At 40.3% G+C, this 19,617-nt stretch overlaps 1 protein-coding gene across 2 annotated transcripts in view; it reads right to left on the bottom strand.

Annotated features, from left to right (window-relative positions):
- Window positions 1-19,617, bottom strand: part of DPP10 (dipeptidyl peptidase like 10) — an 876,126-nt gene that overhangs the window by 55,788 nt on the left and 800,721 nt on the right. For both annotated transcript variants that reach the window (XM_084642969.1, XM_084642968.1), the window contains exons 8-9: window positions 7,055-7,175; window positions 3,188-3,342 (exon numbers count right to left, since the gene is read on the bottom strand). In XM_084642969.1, coding sequence (XP_084499095.1) covers window positions 3,188-3,342; window positions 7,055-7,175 — 276 coding nt within the window. The remainder of the gene's footprint in view (window positions 1-3,187; window positions 3,343-7,054; window positions 7,176-19,617) is intronic.

The following is a 19,617-nucleotide window of genomic DNA, read 5'->3' on the forward strand; positions in this document are numbered from 1 at the left end:
CTTATCCTGCACTATTTCCCACTTTGCCCAACCCCTCTCTACTGTGCAGATTTCAGGACCCACAGAGAGTTTTCCAAGGAGCCCCAGGGAAGCAGAAGAAGAGGCAATGCCGCTGCTGCAGAGGAGGGGACTTCCTGTTAATGCAGAATAGGCAAAAGTATTTGTGGATCAAGAAAAAAATGATCAAACCCACAATTTTTACCACTATTAGTTAAAAAACTAGCTTGTGTGCACTTCACTCATTGTAGGGATATTTACAGACCCAGTGTGGTCTTTAAAAGATGCCTCACTGAAATACCAACACACGTTTTCTTTGGAAATTGCACTCATCTCATCACATTTCTAGCCTAAATCCCATGTCCACCCATATCTGAGAGGTGCAGGACAGGAGTCAGATGTATGTTTGAACCAATTATAGGCAAACATGAAATTTAGACGATCACTTAGGTTGAGTCTCTAGAAGTTCATGTGTCCGCAAAATGACGGGCTGATCTTTGAAACACAAAAGGACATGGGTAACTTTCCTCATGTGAGTAGGCTCCATTAACTGCAGAGAGATGACTCATGTGAGTTATGGTGCAAAGGTCTGTAATTGAAGGTTCGGGGGCAAATATTTTGTGTGAGATTTTGAGTTCTTTCAGCTTCCAGTGAGGCCAGAAATGCCACCAGAATGGCTTTCCCACACTTCTACTTCTGGCAAGAACTCGGAATTGAAACAGCAGTGACAATGAAAAATATATGCAAAAACTTTACACAGTGTATTTTTTTTTGTTTTTTTTTTGTTTGTTTTTAATTCAAAAATGGTTCACTCTACCTCTCTGGCAATGTATTATATCATTCATTATATGCTCCTAGGTGGAAAATATAACGCACATTTAATTCCAAGCATGTCAACCCTACAGATGTCCTTATTCTGGTACCCTTACTCGCACTTACTCCTTTACACTCCACAGGATTATTCTCTTGAGTAATTACTACTGTGTGTGAGTAAGGACTGCAGAGTGAGATCCCAAGTGAGCATGTCACAGTTTCTGCATAACGTAAAGTGAAATCCTGTATTAAACAACAACTTTTAACTATCCATGTTGCCTAACCACAAGCTTAATTAATAAATTATGTTTAACTGGAAGCTAAATTGTTATTGAATAGACAAATTAAATGAAGATAATGTTTTTCATTAATGAGATTACTGAAATAATATTGTGCATCTCTTTTGTGCTTAATTGCTAATGCTTTGAGATTTTTCACTTCTTTGTAGTGCTAATTTTTTTAAAAAAAAGAGTTCCTTGTATATTTTTTTTGGTTGATTAATTGTTTTTAGACATCAAAGCTGGCAGAATTGCATGACTGGTGCTCCTAGGTTCTATCGTACTAAATAATAATCATAATTGCCATTCTAGAATGCTGTTTCTTAAGAAAATCATAGGTATTTTTAAGGTCTGATCTTTCCTCCTTTAAAGATAATGGGTCAACTCCAATTGATTTCAATTGGAGAAGAAGCAAGGTTAAAATTTTCAAGACTACTTAAGTGACTTAGGAAAATCAATGGGACTTTGACTTCTGCATGCCCAAGTCATTTATGAAAATGAAACTTAAATATTTTTGAAAATCATACCCAAATCTTTAATCTATACACTGAACTATTGCTACTTTCTTTACGTTTTGAACGTTTAACATTTTTAATGAAAATACCTACCTACTGCACATTATGCTGTTTTGGTGTCTCAGCAATCACTGTACGTCCTTCAAAGAAGCCAGCTCCCATTCTACATATTTGCATTTTACTGCATAAAATCCAACAAGGAGAGACCAAAACCAAACTAACAAAGAAAATCATCCCCTTTAAGAAGGCTTCCAAATTAATGCCCTTGGTTTTCTTATTTTTCTAGGAGGCAGATAGGCTTTCTCCATTCCCTTAGACATCAGACTGGGGAAGCAGCAGCTTAACCAAATTTCTAAGGCTTTTACCTGAGTGAAACTAAACTCATAGTCAGAAAACAAAGTCACTAAGGCCTAGGTCAAGCTAGTGTCTTGAAGTGTGAGTGAGCCTGCAGCCCATAACAACCAGCATGGCTTCCAGTTCCTTATCTCTCCTCCTGGGCTTCCTTTTCCTGTTTATATATAGCCTCGCCCCCAGCGTGAGATAGGGTGCTTCTTGATTGTGCCCAGGCTTTTTTGACTGTAAGCTGCAAATTGTCCCTGAAATGGGCCATAGACCCTGCCACAGCTACTTATAAAAGCCTGATTTCTCTGCTTATGGATATAAATCTGGTATAACTTCACTGAAGTCAATGGGGTTACATAGTCATAAAGCGTGCTTATAGGCGAGGGGAATCAGGACTATGATGTCTTTTCTATATATAACATCCTAGTATTTTCTTCTTCAGCTTGCCTGTATATTGAATTTAAGTAATACATCTGAGATACAGCTAAAGTAGTGTGGTAGCCAGAACCCAGCAAAGAGGCTGCCAAGGTTTAGGAACTTTATAGTATAACAAAGGTAAGTGAATATGGAGACTTTGAGCAGGGGAACCTTGGGGGAGGGTTTATGGGGAGCAAATAGGAAATTAGGAGGATTCTAATTCTGGTATCAGAGAGTCTCATGTTTAGACCTGCAGATCTCTCCTCATCACAAAAGACAGGCGCTCCTTATCCAAGTTTTTGAACCTCACTGAAAGGTATGGTTCTGTTAAGTTTAAAGACTTGGGGAAAGTTCATATCAATGCTTATTTTATCCAACCAAGGCCTCTCATTCCTGTTTATAATTCCATGGTTTGATGAAAAGTAGCAGTCAGATACTAGGATACTCTGTATTATCAGAAACCTCTTATGCTTCATCCATCTATATACTACTACTCTGTGCTGTTCAAAGGCAATTCTGGCAGCATTTTTTCTTGACTCCTTCTGATCATTTCATTCTTCATTCAAAAGCTGGAGCATACACCAATCATATATTAGCATGAAACAGACTGTACGTCTCATCCTGACCTAATGATTTCTGTCTAGCAAAAAGCTTTATAACTCTATTTGAAATAGCATAACCCTGAATGCTATTCCTTTTACTGCCACATCAACACAAGCAGCTTCTTTTACTGTGTAGAAACAGCCCTTCAGTACTGCAGAATGCTATCAGTCGGTTCACTGAAGTGTGCAAAAGGGCTGTAGATTGCACTTAGACTTTACTTACCTTAGGATACGGATAGTGCTTTCCTTTGGGATACAGACCTCCAGTAAACCGAGGAATAACCATGTTTGGTACCAAAGTGTCATTTATCATCAGGAATGCCAACCTTTCTCCATCCGGGGACCACCAGTGGGCAACATGAGAGTGAAGAAGCTCCTCTGAAACAGATGCATATTCTTGGAAATTCATAGAAGTAACTATTGTGTGATTCAGATTACCAACTCATTCATTTGCATTTTATATTGTTTCTATGCTTTGTTGCAATGCAGCTGTTGTAATTATAAAGAAATATTGAAAATTATCCTGGACTGAATTGCCTGAATATTAAGGACCATTATAGGCTAAATTATGAGTTTTTACTCAGATGAGTATTCCCAATGATATCAGTGGAATTACCTGCATAAGTGGGATGATTATTATTGCCTTATATTTAGCCCTACTATCATTCTATCCATTTTTTATGTTTAATTCTTTTTGTAAATGATTTGCACAATAGAATTTAAAGGCACTTTTAGCAGTAATATCATTCTATCCAGTTATTTATATTTTATTCTTTAATTTGAGGAAAACCTTCAGTTTTATTGAACCTCATTTTGCATGAAATTTTGATTTTTGTTTTGTTTTATTCTGTTTTGGAATGGATTTCTTTCTTTCTTTTTTAAAATTACTGAATTCCCAGCCAAATGAAAAATCCAGTTCCTGCCCAGCACTAGATCTGACTAATTTAACTCTTTTACTTTTAGTCTGTGATCAGACTTTGATTTTTTTTAACTAGCTAATTTACGATTTGTACTTTTTCAGTGAACAGTGTGTTGTACAGAAATTTCAGCTGTGTGTATGAAAACCAAAATTTGGAGTATTCACAAGCTGTCCATTCAGAATATTCACTAATTGCTGTTCATGTGTGATTGATTGCCTGAGTTACAGAATATTCTTTCTGCTCCCTGACTATGAACATTCATATGGCAAACATTTTGGTTTGTTCTAAAACACCGCTGTTTGTATTTAAATAAGGATATTCACACAAAGAACAGACACTCCCAAATACTTCTGTAAACCAAAGCCCAGAAATGTGAGTATTTATGAATTGCAAATGAAAAAGCCACACACATATGGTCAAAATGAGTGGCTATTTGGAATTCATCTGAATGTCCATTAATATAATTGTGAGGTATTCAATCAGCTATATGCCTGATGCTACCACACAATATTTCATATATATCTACAGCTGGCAGAGTACCGCTTAAATTAACAAGTTACCTAGGAAAGAAGAAAAGAGTCAGCATGCCACAATATGCTGGGATTTGTGCCTGGAAAGACCCCCATGTGCACCCTCTCACAAGTGTTAAAGAGATGGTGAGTGTGGGTGGGGGGAGGGAAACAGCTTCTTCCATTCCACTGTAGCCTATTCCTCGGAATCCATGGAGACCGTTCTCTAGGAGCAGGACCTGCATCAGAGCTATGGGGCACAGATCGGACAGCCTGAGAATGGGTGAAATCACTTGAGAGAGGCCACGCAGACCTCACAGTCCCAGGCTACCCCTCCGAGCCCCCCACAAGGCTGTATAACCTTTGCTGGATATTACCTCATTCACAGAGCCCCGTCTGTGGTGGGGGAGCCCCTCACAAAGTGGCTTCCAGTGCCTGTCCTGACAGGGATTAACCAGGAGCAATTGAAACAGTAAACTGGAAATACAGGACCTCCGCATCAGTGTGTCCTGCTTCCTTCATATTAAAACAGAGGAAAAGTTGTGGCCTTGCTGAAAATCCATGTTTTTTGGAGAGGTTAATGGACCTGATTTCCAACCCCTACATATCCACTTGCGTTAAAAATTGCACATGTGGATACACACATATATTGACTGGTGCAAACCATCATATGAGCATATGTTCCAGTGAGTTTTGTGAATGGAAATTCTAACACCTCTGAGCACACAGGTGCTGGAATTTTACAATGCACATTCAACGCATGGGCAAGTGTATGTGCACGCACTATTTTACATACACACGTGTAAAGCTCAGGTAGAATATCAGTGGCAAATGTAACATTAATATGTGCATTTTCAACTAGTTACTTCTCTTTCTTATCATTTATATTTCTGACCCAGTCTTTTAATGCTTATGTAAGAGAAAGTAATTTGTTCTGTCAACAATTCTATTTATCTTTAATAAAAATTTTAGTTTCTAAAAATGCACACCAACCTTTTTTATAACAGATAAATTTCTGATATGCACAATCAAGTTGAAATTGAAAAATGCCGCATTGGCATGGCATAAATGACAGAAATTGGTCTTGTTACCCTTTAGTTACTGTATACGAATACTACAAATACCGAGGCCCTTTGCAGTCAATATACTTATATTGTATTCAGGTAATTTTAACGTATTTATTTCTCTCACAGTATCGGGTCTTAACAATAGGTGCAGCTTTGCCATAAGGATCTACAATAGCATTAGAATCTCCTCGTTCATTCTCTATTAACTAAGGACCAGCTTTTGTAATCCTTGTTTATATTGAGTGTTTCCTTAGCCATAAGTGATGTGGCAGGCAGGCACAGTCATAGGAAAGAGATCTTGGCCAGTGTTACATGCCAGAGCTCCAAAGTTTGTCAGCAACTTCACCCCAGTCCCTCCTGAAACCTGACTCTTTCTTTTCCCCAGTTTCACTCATCCCACAATGCTATCTCTTAATCTTGTGAACGGTTTCGCTCACTACTACACTACCCACAAGTAAGTATATTTGAGTAACCTTTACCAATATTTAATATAGTCCAATTGACTTCACCAGGGCTTCTCTTATGCTAGACTTTACCTAGTCATCAGGTGGAGGCTCCCTCTCCCTTCCAGATGACCTAAATAAATGTCAGGCTGACCTCTAATTACTCCCCAGGGATGCATGCTGCCCAGAAAAGCCTGGAGAATTGGCAGAACCATAACTTTGTCTGCCTAAGTGCTGAACAGCAGAGCTGGTCAGCTGCCTGGGGTGGAGGGTGGGAAGGAATATACTGCACTCCATAAAGGGGAGCAGTGTGAATTTGGAGATCTCCAGAAGGCATTCAGAATTATCTTTGGCACAGTGCAACTCCACACTGCCCCCAATTCAGAGCATATCACACAGGCTATCATCTTATAAGTATGTGCAATTCACCTTAAGGTTAGCAGAATTTGGCCCAAAGTTGCCTAGCAAAGTATTGAATAATCATGAATGTGACCCAAGCAATACTTTGTTTTAGCAAAAAGGTGATCTGCTCTGTCAGATTTAATTAACTTTATATGCTTAAATATACCAATTTATATGCAATCATATTAGATTTGCAGTGTCTGAAGTGCATTTAAAATGATCTTCCACGCTAAAGATGCTCTTCTCTCTGGTTTTGAACTTCACTGACCTAGTAAAATACTTACAAAACATTAATGGAATCTGTTAAAACCTGAGGTAGGTAATCTTTTGAATACAGACATTTAAACCTCTATACAATGTAAATTACCATTCTTATTTCAGAGAGTCCATTTGATCTCGGGTTTTCAAAGAAGCCGAAGGGTATGTCTGCACAGCAACTACACAACTGTCTGGACCATGCCAGCCGACTCGGTCTTGTGGGGCTCCGGCTGCGAAGCTTTTTCATTGCTCTTTACCCTGCACTTTGGGGACCCTCCCCCACTCTAGAAAATATAACTATATGCAAACCAAGTTGTGAGTCAATAGAAAATATGAGCTAATGCAAAGATCTGAAGGCAATTTTGCAAGAAAATAAGAAAAATCAAAATAGCTTCAGACACCATTGTCATGGAATGAATAGTTTTCTCCTGTAGGTTTTGTACAAGAATCTCTTCCCTGTATTAATAAACATCTATATTTATCCACCTTACCTTCATAGAGCCAGTCTGCAATTCCATTAAATATGATTCCTTCTTTTCCTGAGGATGTCAGTCGCAATGAGCTACTCTTTACATCAGGTTGATAGTAGATGTTATTTTCAAAAATATAAATCTAGATTAGATAAAATTGAAAAAGGGGGGAAATAACATGTTGGTAGACATAAATGAATGTTTTCATGCCAGTGATAGAAATACAATTTCCACAGTTTCAGAACAGTATAAAGAATACTTCATCATAATTTTCATTGAAGATCTCTCTAGATTTTCTGGTATTATCAATTTCTAAAAAACTTTTAGGATTCAGAGCCACAAGAATGTTTTCTTTTTAACTATGATGCCAACTCAAATATTTCTACTCTCTTTAGCAAATTTTCTCACAATCACCAGAACCACCCAGGTTGTAAAGAGTTTAAAAAGTCAAAAATTATTACAATTAAATAGATTATGAAATATTTTGTTAGTCCCATTTTTATCCAGCACAAATATCTTTATTTCCATCTACGAAAATAGATTTAGCTCAATAGATATAGATTACAAATATAAATTACAGATATACATCACTGGTGTAACATTACATCTGGGAATTAAGTGAAATAAGAATGAGACCAAGGAACTGAGTACTGTTTGATTCTCTCTGTGTTCTTAAACCATGCACCTCACTGGTATCTGAACATCTTACACAAAGCATATCATAATAATGACCCTCCTATTGTCAAGTTTGGTTTCCTTATTTTTTTCTCTGTAGATGTTTGGGAAGAATTTCTCTTTACTCATTTTTCTTCCCCTCTTTTCTTCTTCTCTCCATTATTTTTACCCCTCACCCTTCAATGGCAAGGAACCACTGAGGACACAGACAGCAATCAGAATCTTTTGGCAAGTGGCTGCAACTTGAACTTCAAATAAGATATCTTCTGCCAACAATTTGTCCCAGCAGCAATGAAAGGGGAGAAGGCTACAATCGCCTTAAGCAGTCCGTCGTTTTCTCCTCCCTCAATGCTAAAATATAGAGCACTCTAACATGTCCTGGATTTAACACAATCAAGGGAGGAGAAGCAGGAAGAGGCCTGCATCTGTCCTTTTATAGTATCTTCCCTTGGTTCCTCCCAGCCAACCCCAGAACTTTTTCTTAGAGCTGAGATTCTTCTGAGGAGATCAGAAAGCTATCATTGGCTGGCAGGGGCCATGAACCACCTGGAGAGAGAAAAGGAGTACTTGTGGCACCTTAGAGACTAACCAATTTATTTGAACGTAAGCTTTCGTGAGCTACAGCTCACTTCATCGGATGCATACTGTGGAAACTGCAGAAGACATTATATACACAGAGACCATGAAACAATACCTCCTCCCACCCCACTCTCCTGCTGGTAATAGCTTATCTAAAGTGATCACTCTCCTTACAATGTGTATGACAACCAAGTTGGGCCATTTCCAGTACAAATCCAGGTTTTCTCACCCCCCCCCCCCCAAACACACACACACAAACTCACTCTCCTGCTGGTAATAGCTTATCCAAAGTGACCACTCTCCTTACAATGTGTATGAAAATCAAGGTGGGCCATTTCCAGCACAAATCCAGGTTTTCTCACCCCCCCACCCCCATACACACACAAACTCACTCTCCTGCTGGTAATAGCTCATCCAAAGTGACCACTCTCCCTACAATGTGCATGATAATCAAGGTGGGCCATTTGAAAACCTGGATTTGTGCTGGAAATGGCCCACCTTGATTTTCATACACATTGTAAGGAGAGTGGTCACTTTGGATAAGCTATTACCAGCAGGAGAGTGAGTTTGTGTGTGGGGGGGGAGAGGGGGGCGGAGGGTGAGAAAACCTGGATTTGTGCTGGAAATGGCCCAACTTGGTTGTCATACACATTGTAAGGAGAGTGATCACTTTAGATAAGCTATTACCAGCAGGACAGTGGGGTGGGAGGAGGTATTGTTTCATGGTCTCTGCGTATATAATGTCTTCTGCAGTTTCCACAGTATGCATCCGATGAAGTGAGCTGTAGCTCACGAAAGCTTATGCTCAAATAAATTGGTTAGTCTCTAAGGTGCCACAAGTACTCCTTTTCTTTTTGCGAATACAGACTAACACGGCTGTTACTCTGACACCTGGAGAGACTGGCCCACCTTTTTGAAGCCTATTAAAATGGCCAGCCCCTTCTCTCTATCGACATCCTTCCTCTTGTATCTTATTTCTTTTCTTGTAGTGACATTCAGGGAAAGCTACAGGACAGAAGTGAGTCTGTCACTTTGCTCTGATAACAGTGAGTTTTGAGGCTGTTTTCACCTCATTCATTCTCACTCCATTGCTGTTGCTAATGGTAAACCAAAGTGATATTTTTTACAGTCCAGGCTCCTGGTCTATTCTGGTATTTCTAAGAATTAGAGGAAGGAGCCAGTAGGTGGACACCTGGGAAGAGGCAGAAGTGTCTCCCCACTTTTTATGTACTCAGAGTCTAAGTTTGAAGTTCAGAATGTTAGAGCACTAAGAGGTGCAAGGAAGAGGGGAGAGAGAAAGGAAAGACCAAGAGAGAAAAAACAGGAGGGGCATTGAACCTGGTTGAAAAGATGAGGGTTTATAATGGAAACAATCACACAATCCTATGTACTTCAGCTGATGCAGAACAGTCCAGCACTTCTCCGAGCAAGGCATCAAACCTGTCCTCCACTCTCTACACTAGCTTCCCATAAAATTTTGAATCAATTTGGATGATAGATCTCAGTCCTTTACTTCAAAGTGCTCCCCAGCCTGGGCCCAGATATCTAAAAATTTGCCTAAAGCTCTGAGATGAAGAACATAATTGACAACTCTGTTTCTCTGGCACAATGGAACTCTCTACAATAAGGAAAAAGTTTGTCTGTGTGGGAGACAGAACTTTTTCAGGGGCTGGTCCAAGTCTGTGGAATGAACTCCCTGAGAACTAAGGACTATCACAACCCTCATCACCTTCCCCTCCAAGGGAAAGACACATTTCTTTGACCTTGGCTTCTCTTACATAAATAGCAATGCATATATTTATTTAAAAAACAAACAAACTGAGACACTCTACTACATATGCTTCTCCACCTGAGAAGAGTATGATAGAACAAACATATGACAGATGTTAGTCACATTACTTAACATGCTACTGAAAGGCACTCACATACTATGGTGATGAGCATGATTTAAGAACTTCTGTAGAACAGAATAGAACACTACCTCCTTTCTCCTGTTAGACAGGGATCTTCCCCTCTGCTATCATATTCTTCTTTGAAACACAGTTCTTTTGGCATGTGCTATCCCTGATCTCTCTATTAGCACTATCTGCTCCCTCTTTCCCACCCGATGTTATAAAAAACACACACCAGCAAAAAAACAAACAAAAAGTTACAACAAAAAGGAAAGGAAAATGTGGAATCACAGCTGATGTGAAATCCTGTAATAATGCTTCTACCAAGCCGATTTTCCCAGTCCTTTAATTTTTCTGTTATCCCTCATCCCTCCCTCTCACCTGATGTCAACATTCATGAATTGTCCTAATTGTAAATTCCTTACGGCTTATTGTCTTGTTTATCTTTAAAGTGCCATAGCCATGTTTGCATTTGCCAAGCACACAATAATAATAAATAATAACAACAAAAATTCATAAGAACATGTACGTACCATAATAGCTTTGCAGGCAGGAAAATGCAGATAATATAGCAATAGATAAACAATACACAATATAAGTTTTGGTGCAAACATCTCTTCTATATGCACTCATGCTACAACAGTGGGTTGCTTAATTGCAGTAAATGCATTTCCACAGATAATCTAAAAGGCCCAGGTATTTATCATATGTCTGCTTGTGGGAATAATACCAATCTAAGGTTAAGTATTCTTGACCTTATCATTGCTTTCCTCTCCCCCTCCCAATTATGAGTTGAAACAGATTTCCCTAAGCATCTTTAAACAACAGACCTTATTGATATTTAATAATATCTGTATCAGGATTTCTACTTTATGAAGCAATAAAGCTGAAGAGTTTCATACCATGAGCACTGAAGCATGTTTTAGCTATTATCAGGAACAAAGGGTGACTTGGGACAAAGTTACTTTCCGGTCAGAAATTTAAAACCCTATGTGAATTCAAACTTGAAGTAAAAATAATTGATGAAATATTTTATGGTTTCAGCAGATATCTAAATTATCCAAAAGTATTGACCAGTAATTACGTTTATATTGAAGAACTGAAATTGGATGCAGTTCAGAATCTCTCTGAACCTGAAAAATATGACCCAACTTTAAGCTTGGAGAAGATAATGGAGTAAGAATTTTAATGATGCCAACTTTCTGAAGAAGGCAATGACAGGCACTGTAGTCAATGTATATCTCCTAAAAAAAAAAAAAAAAAAAAAGTGAGGACTTAAGTTTGTTTTTGCTGGGAAAAAGAAATGTATATAAGTAACACTAGGCAAGGTGGCCTACTTAATTGTTTAAGGAAGCCTAGTTGAAATAAGATCATTTTGCCAAATGGTTTTTCTTTTAGCCAGTTAAAAGCATTTATTTATGCCAAGACAGATCCTCAGGTGGTGTAAATGGTTGTGGCTCCAATATCTAGCATTGCCTCCAATGTATAAAGAAATGTTTTTAACTGGCTAAAAGAACAACTGGAAATATGATCTTATTTCATTTAGGTTTCTTTGAATAACTAGCTCAATCTTGTCCATTATTGTAGAACAATAACAAGGACAAAATATTACTTGTATTTCTTTTTTTCTTACCTTGTAGGTTGTTTCTGTCTCAAACTGTGAAAACATCTTTAATGTCTGGGCGCTGTAGTGAAAAGCTTTCATTTAAATACTGTATTGTCAGTCACCATGCAGGATTAGGAACTACTTTTATAACTGAACCATGAAAAGGGTCTTTAATCTTGTTACTACTATTTAGTATGTGTTGCTAATTGAATTTGACACTCTGCATATAAGAAAATATCTCACAAGGAACATCTAGTTGTTGGTTCCACTGATCACATGGTTACTCATTCTTACTCAGTATTAATTATTTAATAAAGTGCCCCAATCCCATCTTCCCTGACAACCCAAACAGCCAGCTTTTCATCCTTCAAACATTCCCACAAACATCCTAGTGTAATCTCTCATCACAAATTCCCCTTTCCTCTTCACTACTCCTGATCTCAGACTCCAACCGCTGTGAAATCTGTGCCTATCCTGCCCCACAGGAAATTCTTTCTCCCCATTGCACATGAGGAGTGGAGCTGCTGGGGACCTGTGCCCACCCTCTACCCACTTGTTCACTGCTAGAGTCCAAGTGCTAGAGATGATTTTATTTGTTAGCTAAAAATGATGAAACTGTGTTACCCATGACACCGAGTGCAATACAGATATTAATAAACTAAACAAGATTTAAACGCAGGACCTTGCAGAACTAAATCAACCACCTAGACTAAACATGCTGCTCTAAATCATCCCCTCCACTGCCAGGTCTGTGCACTGTTGTGCAGGATTTAGTCCCAAAAGAATAATGTGTTCATGCCTCATGTTGTAGAAATACCTTAGTATAAATCACCATTAAGTTCAGTCATTCAGCCCCAGCCTGTAACTTTGAGCACTTGTTATAATTCATCTGGTGTCATTTTTGAGTTACAGGAGCCCATAAAAAGTGTTTGAAGCCAAAGAAATTACTCCATGCAGATTTCTTACAAATATGTAAAAGACCAAAACCCCAGAGTCATTGGGTTTAAGACTTTTCACATTGTGGTTCATCTGAGAGCATTTATTTTTATAGATCAATTGACCACATTCCACACCTTGAAAACAAGGCCTTAGAATGAAAATGTTCATATCTATTAGTATAGCAAAGCAGATAGCACATAATTACAACAACATTAGCACTAAAATCAATTGGTAGTATGCTTAACATGAAAATTGCTAACATTGGACTTAACCATGGCTTTGCGACAAGCCCTGAACAAGGGTCAGTGCATTGGTACGGTGCCCCAGGAGCAGCCCATGATTCTAGAAGTCAGGATCTGCCTCCTGTTTTTTTGCTACTCTGTGGGGGAAATACATTGTGCCAGGTCTAAAGTCCCTGCCTAGTGCAACATAATTCTCCTGACATGCCCTGCATGCCCGCTTGTGATCCTAGTAGCTGGCACAATTGAGTAAGTTGGTGCTATATTCTCTTTTGTTCAGCCACCTAAACCAGGCCACAGGCTAGCCCACAGTTGTGATTATAGTAAGAACAGTAATGTACTTTCCTAGGACAATTGAAGGCTGGAAAATAAATTTAATGCATATTATTTTTGGACATTGATGAGCTGCATAAATATTATAAAGTAAGCATCTTAATACACAGCAACAATGGATAAAACCACCTCTCATGCATCTTGCAACCAGCTGACACTGATCATCAGCTAATTTGGCAATGTGCTCCTTTCAAATAGCTCCAAAAACTGAAAGCAGGAATGCTGAATGCAATCAAATGGAATCTACTTCGTTAGAATTTCAAAGTGAAACTGAGTTCTGACTGCAATGGAAGGAACATATTAATCTGCTTCCTGATAATGTATAATTATGCAAGTGTGAATTGCCATTTGGAGAGCCATAGAATTGGGAATTATTTTGCATGGCATGAATACCCCAGCAAAGACTAGACGTGGGTACCAATATTGCAAATTCCAAGCATTCAAAAATCAAGAGCCACACCCCAGAAAAGCATGAGATTGACTTAAAAACCAAGAAATTTTGTTTTCTTTTTTATTTGCTCTTTGGATTTTGAGCTGTGCATTGGAACAGTGCAGGAAATGGTTTTTCCTGTCCCACAAAGTTTTTGAGATTTCAAAAAATTCTCCTGTTCTGAATCATGACAAAATGGTGATATCTCAAACATTCCCTGTGCAAACTGAAAATCTGAAAATAAATTTGGTTTGGCTCAATCAAAATGTTTCATTTTAATAACATCAATAGATTTTGTTTAGATTTTGACCACTTTTTCTTTTTTAAAAAATATTATAATTAAGTGACATTTTGAAATGAAAAGTCATTTACAACTTGAAGCCCAGAATGTTTTGTTCTGAAATGTTGAAACACACATTTCAACAATTTTTATTTTTTTCCAAAATGTTTTTGACTCAAAAAATTTGTCAAAACCAATCCTTTCCCACAAAAACATTTCAGTCGTGATCAATCAGCATCTTCTGATAAAAAAATGTTTTGTTGCAAAATCCCTGACCAGTTCTACTCTATATTGCACTCATGCCACATTTTCAAGCTTTATTCTGCAAAACTGATGTCTGTAAACTTATTTTATTATTTATGCATTTATGAATTATGAATTTGTTATTGGTCTTACTGTAGCATCTAGGAGCCTCCCTCATGGCCCAGGACCCCCTCGTGTTAGGTACGGCCCAATTTTTTTAATTAAGAACTCAGATTCTCATTTAATCACATGCCTCCAAGAGGTGGGGCTTGAAGGAAAACATGAAATATCACAAGACTCATGTTAAATTTATGAGAGTTGGCAATACTGGAGTAGACTATGAATAGACTACACTGCAAACTGAGATGTGATTACAGTACAATTATTATGCTAACTTTACCCATGCTCACACCCCTAAATTCTATAGTAATATAAATTAAATAAATACAAACCACATATCTGGGACACGAATCCTGAAAACACACATATTCTTAATTTTACTAATGTGAATAGTCAGGATTTTCAAAGTAGCAAAATTAAGCACATGTGTAACTGTTTACAGGAGCACGGCCTTAGTGCACACTCTTACTTACTCAAAAGGGTGATGATGTGTATTTTAACATCTTCCCTTGGAGTTCTATCTCCAGAAGGGTCTGTGGGTATTGCTGACGTACACTACACTAAGTGAATGTTGCAGGTTTTTCTTAATACAAACTCATATCCAGTTATTAATATTATGGTTTTACAGGGATATACTGAACACTAAAATTTGCTGACTCCATCTTCTAAAATTATTAGAAGAGAAATTGCTAACACTATGTCAGAGAGATTCTCATAAATTCATCAATGGCTTTGTGCCTAAAATGCTTTCCCAGCTTTTAGGCATGATGATAAGAAAATAAATTGAAAAAGGCATAAGGTGGAACCAGGCTACGCTATCTCACTTGAAAATTGCATTACTATTTTTTAACTGCTTCTCACCATACCCTTTAGTATTTGGGGCATAGACCACTTAGTGAATAAAACTTCAAAGTGTGTAAATATCAAACCCTAACCTCAACATTGCATGACCTATTATTTCCTTAGCGTGTTATTTGACAAACCTATTCATTTTCAAATTTAACAAGCCAACAAAATCTAGCATGTGTTTAATTAAATCTTTGCCTTTAATTAAACATATCTTTTTAGGATAATTTGGATTAACAAGAAATTTAATTCTGATAATAATGAAATTCACTTCAATTTAGTGTGAAGAATTGAAGATTCTGTTAACTTTAATGTTTTATATGTGACAATAATCCTTTCCCACACCTTCTGCTGCATCTCAGTCAGCTCCTAAAAAATCTCCATTGATCCCTCAACTAAATTAACTTCTTTCGAGATACTTGCTTATGGTTTGTAAAATGTTTCACAATATCAAATTTTGAAATATTCTTCAAGGACTAATTCCTGTGGGCAGCACCCAGTCATAGAATCATAGAATATCAGGGTTGGAAGGGACCCCAGAAGGTCATCTAGTCCAACCCCCTGCTCCAACCAGAACCAATTCCCAGTTAAATCATCCCAGCCAGGGCTTTGTCAAGCCTGACCTTAAAAACCTTTAAGGAAGGAGATTCTACCACCTCCCTAGGTAACATATTCCAGTGTTTCACCACCCTCTTAGTGAAAAAGTTTTTCCTAATATCCAATCTAAACCTCCCCCACTGCAACTTGAGACCATTACTCCTCGTTCTGTCATCTGCTACCATTGAGAACAGTCTAGAGCCATCCTCTCTGGAACCACCTCTCAGGTAGTTGAAAGCAGCTATCAAATCCCCCCTCATTCTTCTCTTCTGCAGGCTAAACAATCCCAGCTCCCTCAGCCTCTCCTCATAACTCATGTGTTCCAGTCCCCTAATAATTTTTGTTGCCCTTCGCTGGACTCTCTCCAATTTATCCACATCCTTCTTGAAGTGTGGGGCCCAAAACTGGACACAGTACTCCAGATGAGGCCTCACCAATGTCGAATAGAGGGGAATGATCACGTCCCACGATCTGCTCGCTATGCCCCTACTTATACATCCCAAAATGCCATTGGCCTTCTTGGCAACAAGGGCACACTGCTAACTCATATCCAGCTTCTCGTCCACTGTCACCCCTAGGTCCTTTTCCGCAGAACTGCTGCCTAGCCATTCAGTCCCTAGTCTGGAGCTGTGCATTGGGTTCTTCCGTCCTAAGTGCAGGACCCTGCACTTATCCTTATTGAACCTCATCAGATTTCTTTTGGCCCAATCCTCCAATTTGTCTAGGTCTTTCTGTATCCTATCCCTCCCCTCCAGCATATCTACCACTCCTCCCAGTTTAGTATCATCCGCAAATTTGCTGAGAGTGCAATCCACACCATCCTCCAGATCATTTATGAAGATATTGAACAAAACTGGCCCCAGGACCGACCCTTGGGGTACTCCACTTGATACCGGCTGCCAACTAGATATGGAGCCATTGATCACTACCCGTTGAGCCCGACAATCTAGCCAGCTTTCTACCCACCTTGTAGTGCATTCATCCAGCCCATACTTCCTTAACTTGCTGACAAGAATACTGTGGGAGACCGTGTCAAAAGCTTTGCTAAAGTCAAGAAACAATACATCCACTGCTTTCCCTTCATCCACAGAACCAGTAATCTCATCATAAAAGGCGATTAGATTAGTCAGGCATGACCTTCCCTTGGTGAATCCATGCTGGCTGTTCCTGATCATTTTCCTCTCATGCAAGTGCTTCAGGATTGATTCTTTGAGGACCTACTCCATGATTTTTCCAGGGACTGAAGTGAGGCTGACTGGCCTGTAGTTCCCAGGATCCTCCTTCTTCCCTTTTTTAAAGATTGGCACTACATTAGCCTTTTTCCAGTCATCCGGGACTTCCCCGGTTCGCCACGAGTTTTCAAAGATAATGGCCAATGGCTCTGCAATCACAGCCGCCAATTCCTTCAGCACTCTCGGATGCAACTCGTCCGGCCCCATGGACTTGTGCATGTCCAGCTTTTCTAAATAGTCCCTAACCACCTCTATCTCCACAGAGGGCTGGCCATCTCTTCCCCATTTTGTGATGCCCAGCGCAGCAGTCTGGGAGCTGACCTTGTTAGTGAAAACAGAGGCAAAAAAAGCATTGCGTACATTAGCTTTTTCCACATCCTCTGTCACTAGGTTCCCTCCCTCATTCAGTAAGGGGCCCACACATTCCTTGGCTTTCTTCTTGTTGCCAACATACCTGAAGAAACCCTTCTTGTTACTCTTGACATCTCTGGCTAGCTGCAGCTCCAGGTGCGATTTGGCCCTCCTGATAACATTCCTACATGTCCGAGCAATATTTTTATACTCTTCCCTGGTCATATGTCCAACCTTCCACTTCTTGTAAGCTTCTTTTTTATGTTTAAGATCCGCTAGGATTTCACCATTAAGCCAAGCTGGTCGCCTGCCATATTTACTATTCTTTCGACTCATTGGGATGGTTTGTCCCTGTAACCGCAACAGGGATTCCTTGAAATACAGCCAGCTCTCCTGGACTCCTTTCCCCTTCAAGTTAGTCCCCCAGGGGATCCTGGCCATCCGTTCCCTGAGGGAGTCGAAGTCTGCTTTCCTGAAGTCCAGGGTCCGTATCCTGCTGCTTACCTTTCTTCCCTGCGTCAGGATCCTGAACTCAACCAACTCATGGTCACTGCCTCCCAGATTCCCATCCACTTTTGCTTCCCCCACTAATTCTACCCGGTTTGTGAGCAGCAGGTCAAGAAAAGTGCCCCCCCTAGTTGGCTCCTCTAGCACTTGCGCCAGGAAATTGTCCCCTACGCTTTCCAAAAACTTCCTGGATTGTCTATGCACCGCTGTATTGCTCTCCCAGCAGATATCAGGAAAATTAAAGTCACCCATGAGAATCAGGGCATGCGATCTAGTAGCTTCCGTGAGCTGCTGGAAGACAGCCTCATCTACCTCATCCCCCTGGTCCGGTGGTCTATAGCAGACTCCCACCACTACATCACTCTTGTTGCACACACTTCTAAACTTAATCCAGAGACACTCAGGTTTTTCTGCAGTTTCGTACCGGAGCTCTGAGCAGTCATACTGCTCCCTTACATACAGTGCTACTCCCCCACCTTTTCTGCCCTGCCTGTCCTTCCTGAACAGTTTATAACCATCCATGACAGTACTCCAGTCATGTGAGTTATCCCACCAAGTCTCTGTTATTCCGATCACGTCATAGTTCCTTGACATCACCAGGATCTCCAGTTCTCCCTGCTTGTTTCCAAGGCTTTGTGCATTTGTATATAAGCACTTGAGATAACCTGTTGATCGCCCCTCATTCCCAGTATGAGGCAGGAGCCCTCCCCTCACAGACATTCCTGCCTGTGCTTCCTCCCGGTATCCCGCTTTCCCACTTACCTCAGGGCTTTGGTCTCTTTCCCCCGGTGAACCTAGTTTAAAGCCCTCCTCACTAGGTTAGCCAGCCTGCTGGCAAAGATGCTCTTCCCTCTCTTCGTAAGATGGAGCCCGTCTCTGCCCAGCACTCCTCCTTCATGGAACACCATCCCATGGTCAAAGAAACCAAAGCCTTCTCTCCAACACCACCTGCGTAGCCATTCGTTGACTTCCACGATTCGACGCTCCCTACCTAGGCCTTTTCCTTCCACGGGGAGGATGGACGAGAACACCACTTGCGCCTCCAACTCCTTTATCCTTCTTCCTAGAGCCACATAGTCCGCAGTGATCCGCTCAAGGTCATTCTTGGCAGTATCATTGGTGCCCACGTGGAGAAGCAGGAAGGGGTAGCGATCCGAGGGCTTGATGAGTCTCGGCAGTCTCTCCGTCACATCGCGAATCTTAGCCCCTGGCAAGCAGCAGACTTCTCGGTTTTCCCGGTCAGGGCGGCAGATAGATGACTCAGTCCCCCGGAGGAGAGAGTCCCCGACCACCACCACCCGCCTTCTCCTCTTGGGAGTGGTGGTCGTGGAACTCCCAACCTCAGGACATCGCATCTCATGCCTTCCAACCAGCGGAGTCTCCTTCTGCTGTCCAGGTAGTTAGGGCCAGATAATAGGCAGATGTGCAAGGGTGGAGAAATCTTCTCTTAAAGTTGTGACGGCTAATCTACTGCTAATAACTGGCGTAGCTCCTGGGCCTTCTTAATCACTTCCACTGCTGCAGGTGGAGAGGATCCATGGAGTGCTAGAATCTCCAAATACACCCCCAACCCTTCTCTCAGCCCCCTATGTATTTCAGAGCAGGGCGTATGAATGGAGCTGGATTTTGTGCTATGCAGATGATGTGCACCTTTCTTCTAGTTCCACTGCCAGTGGCCCCCTTTTCCCAGCATCTGGCCATGGAGGGCAGGACTG

The sequence above is a fragment of the Lepidochelys olivacea genome (genome assembly GCF_965140295.1).
Source record: "Lepidochelys olivacea isolate rLepOli2 genome assembly, chromosome: 11".
Lineage (NCBI taxonomy): Eukaryota > Metazoa > Chordata > Testudines > Cheloniidae > Lepidochelys > Lepidochelys olivacea.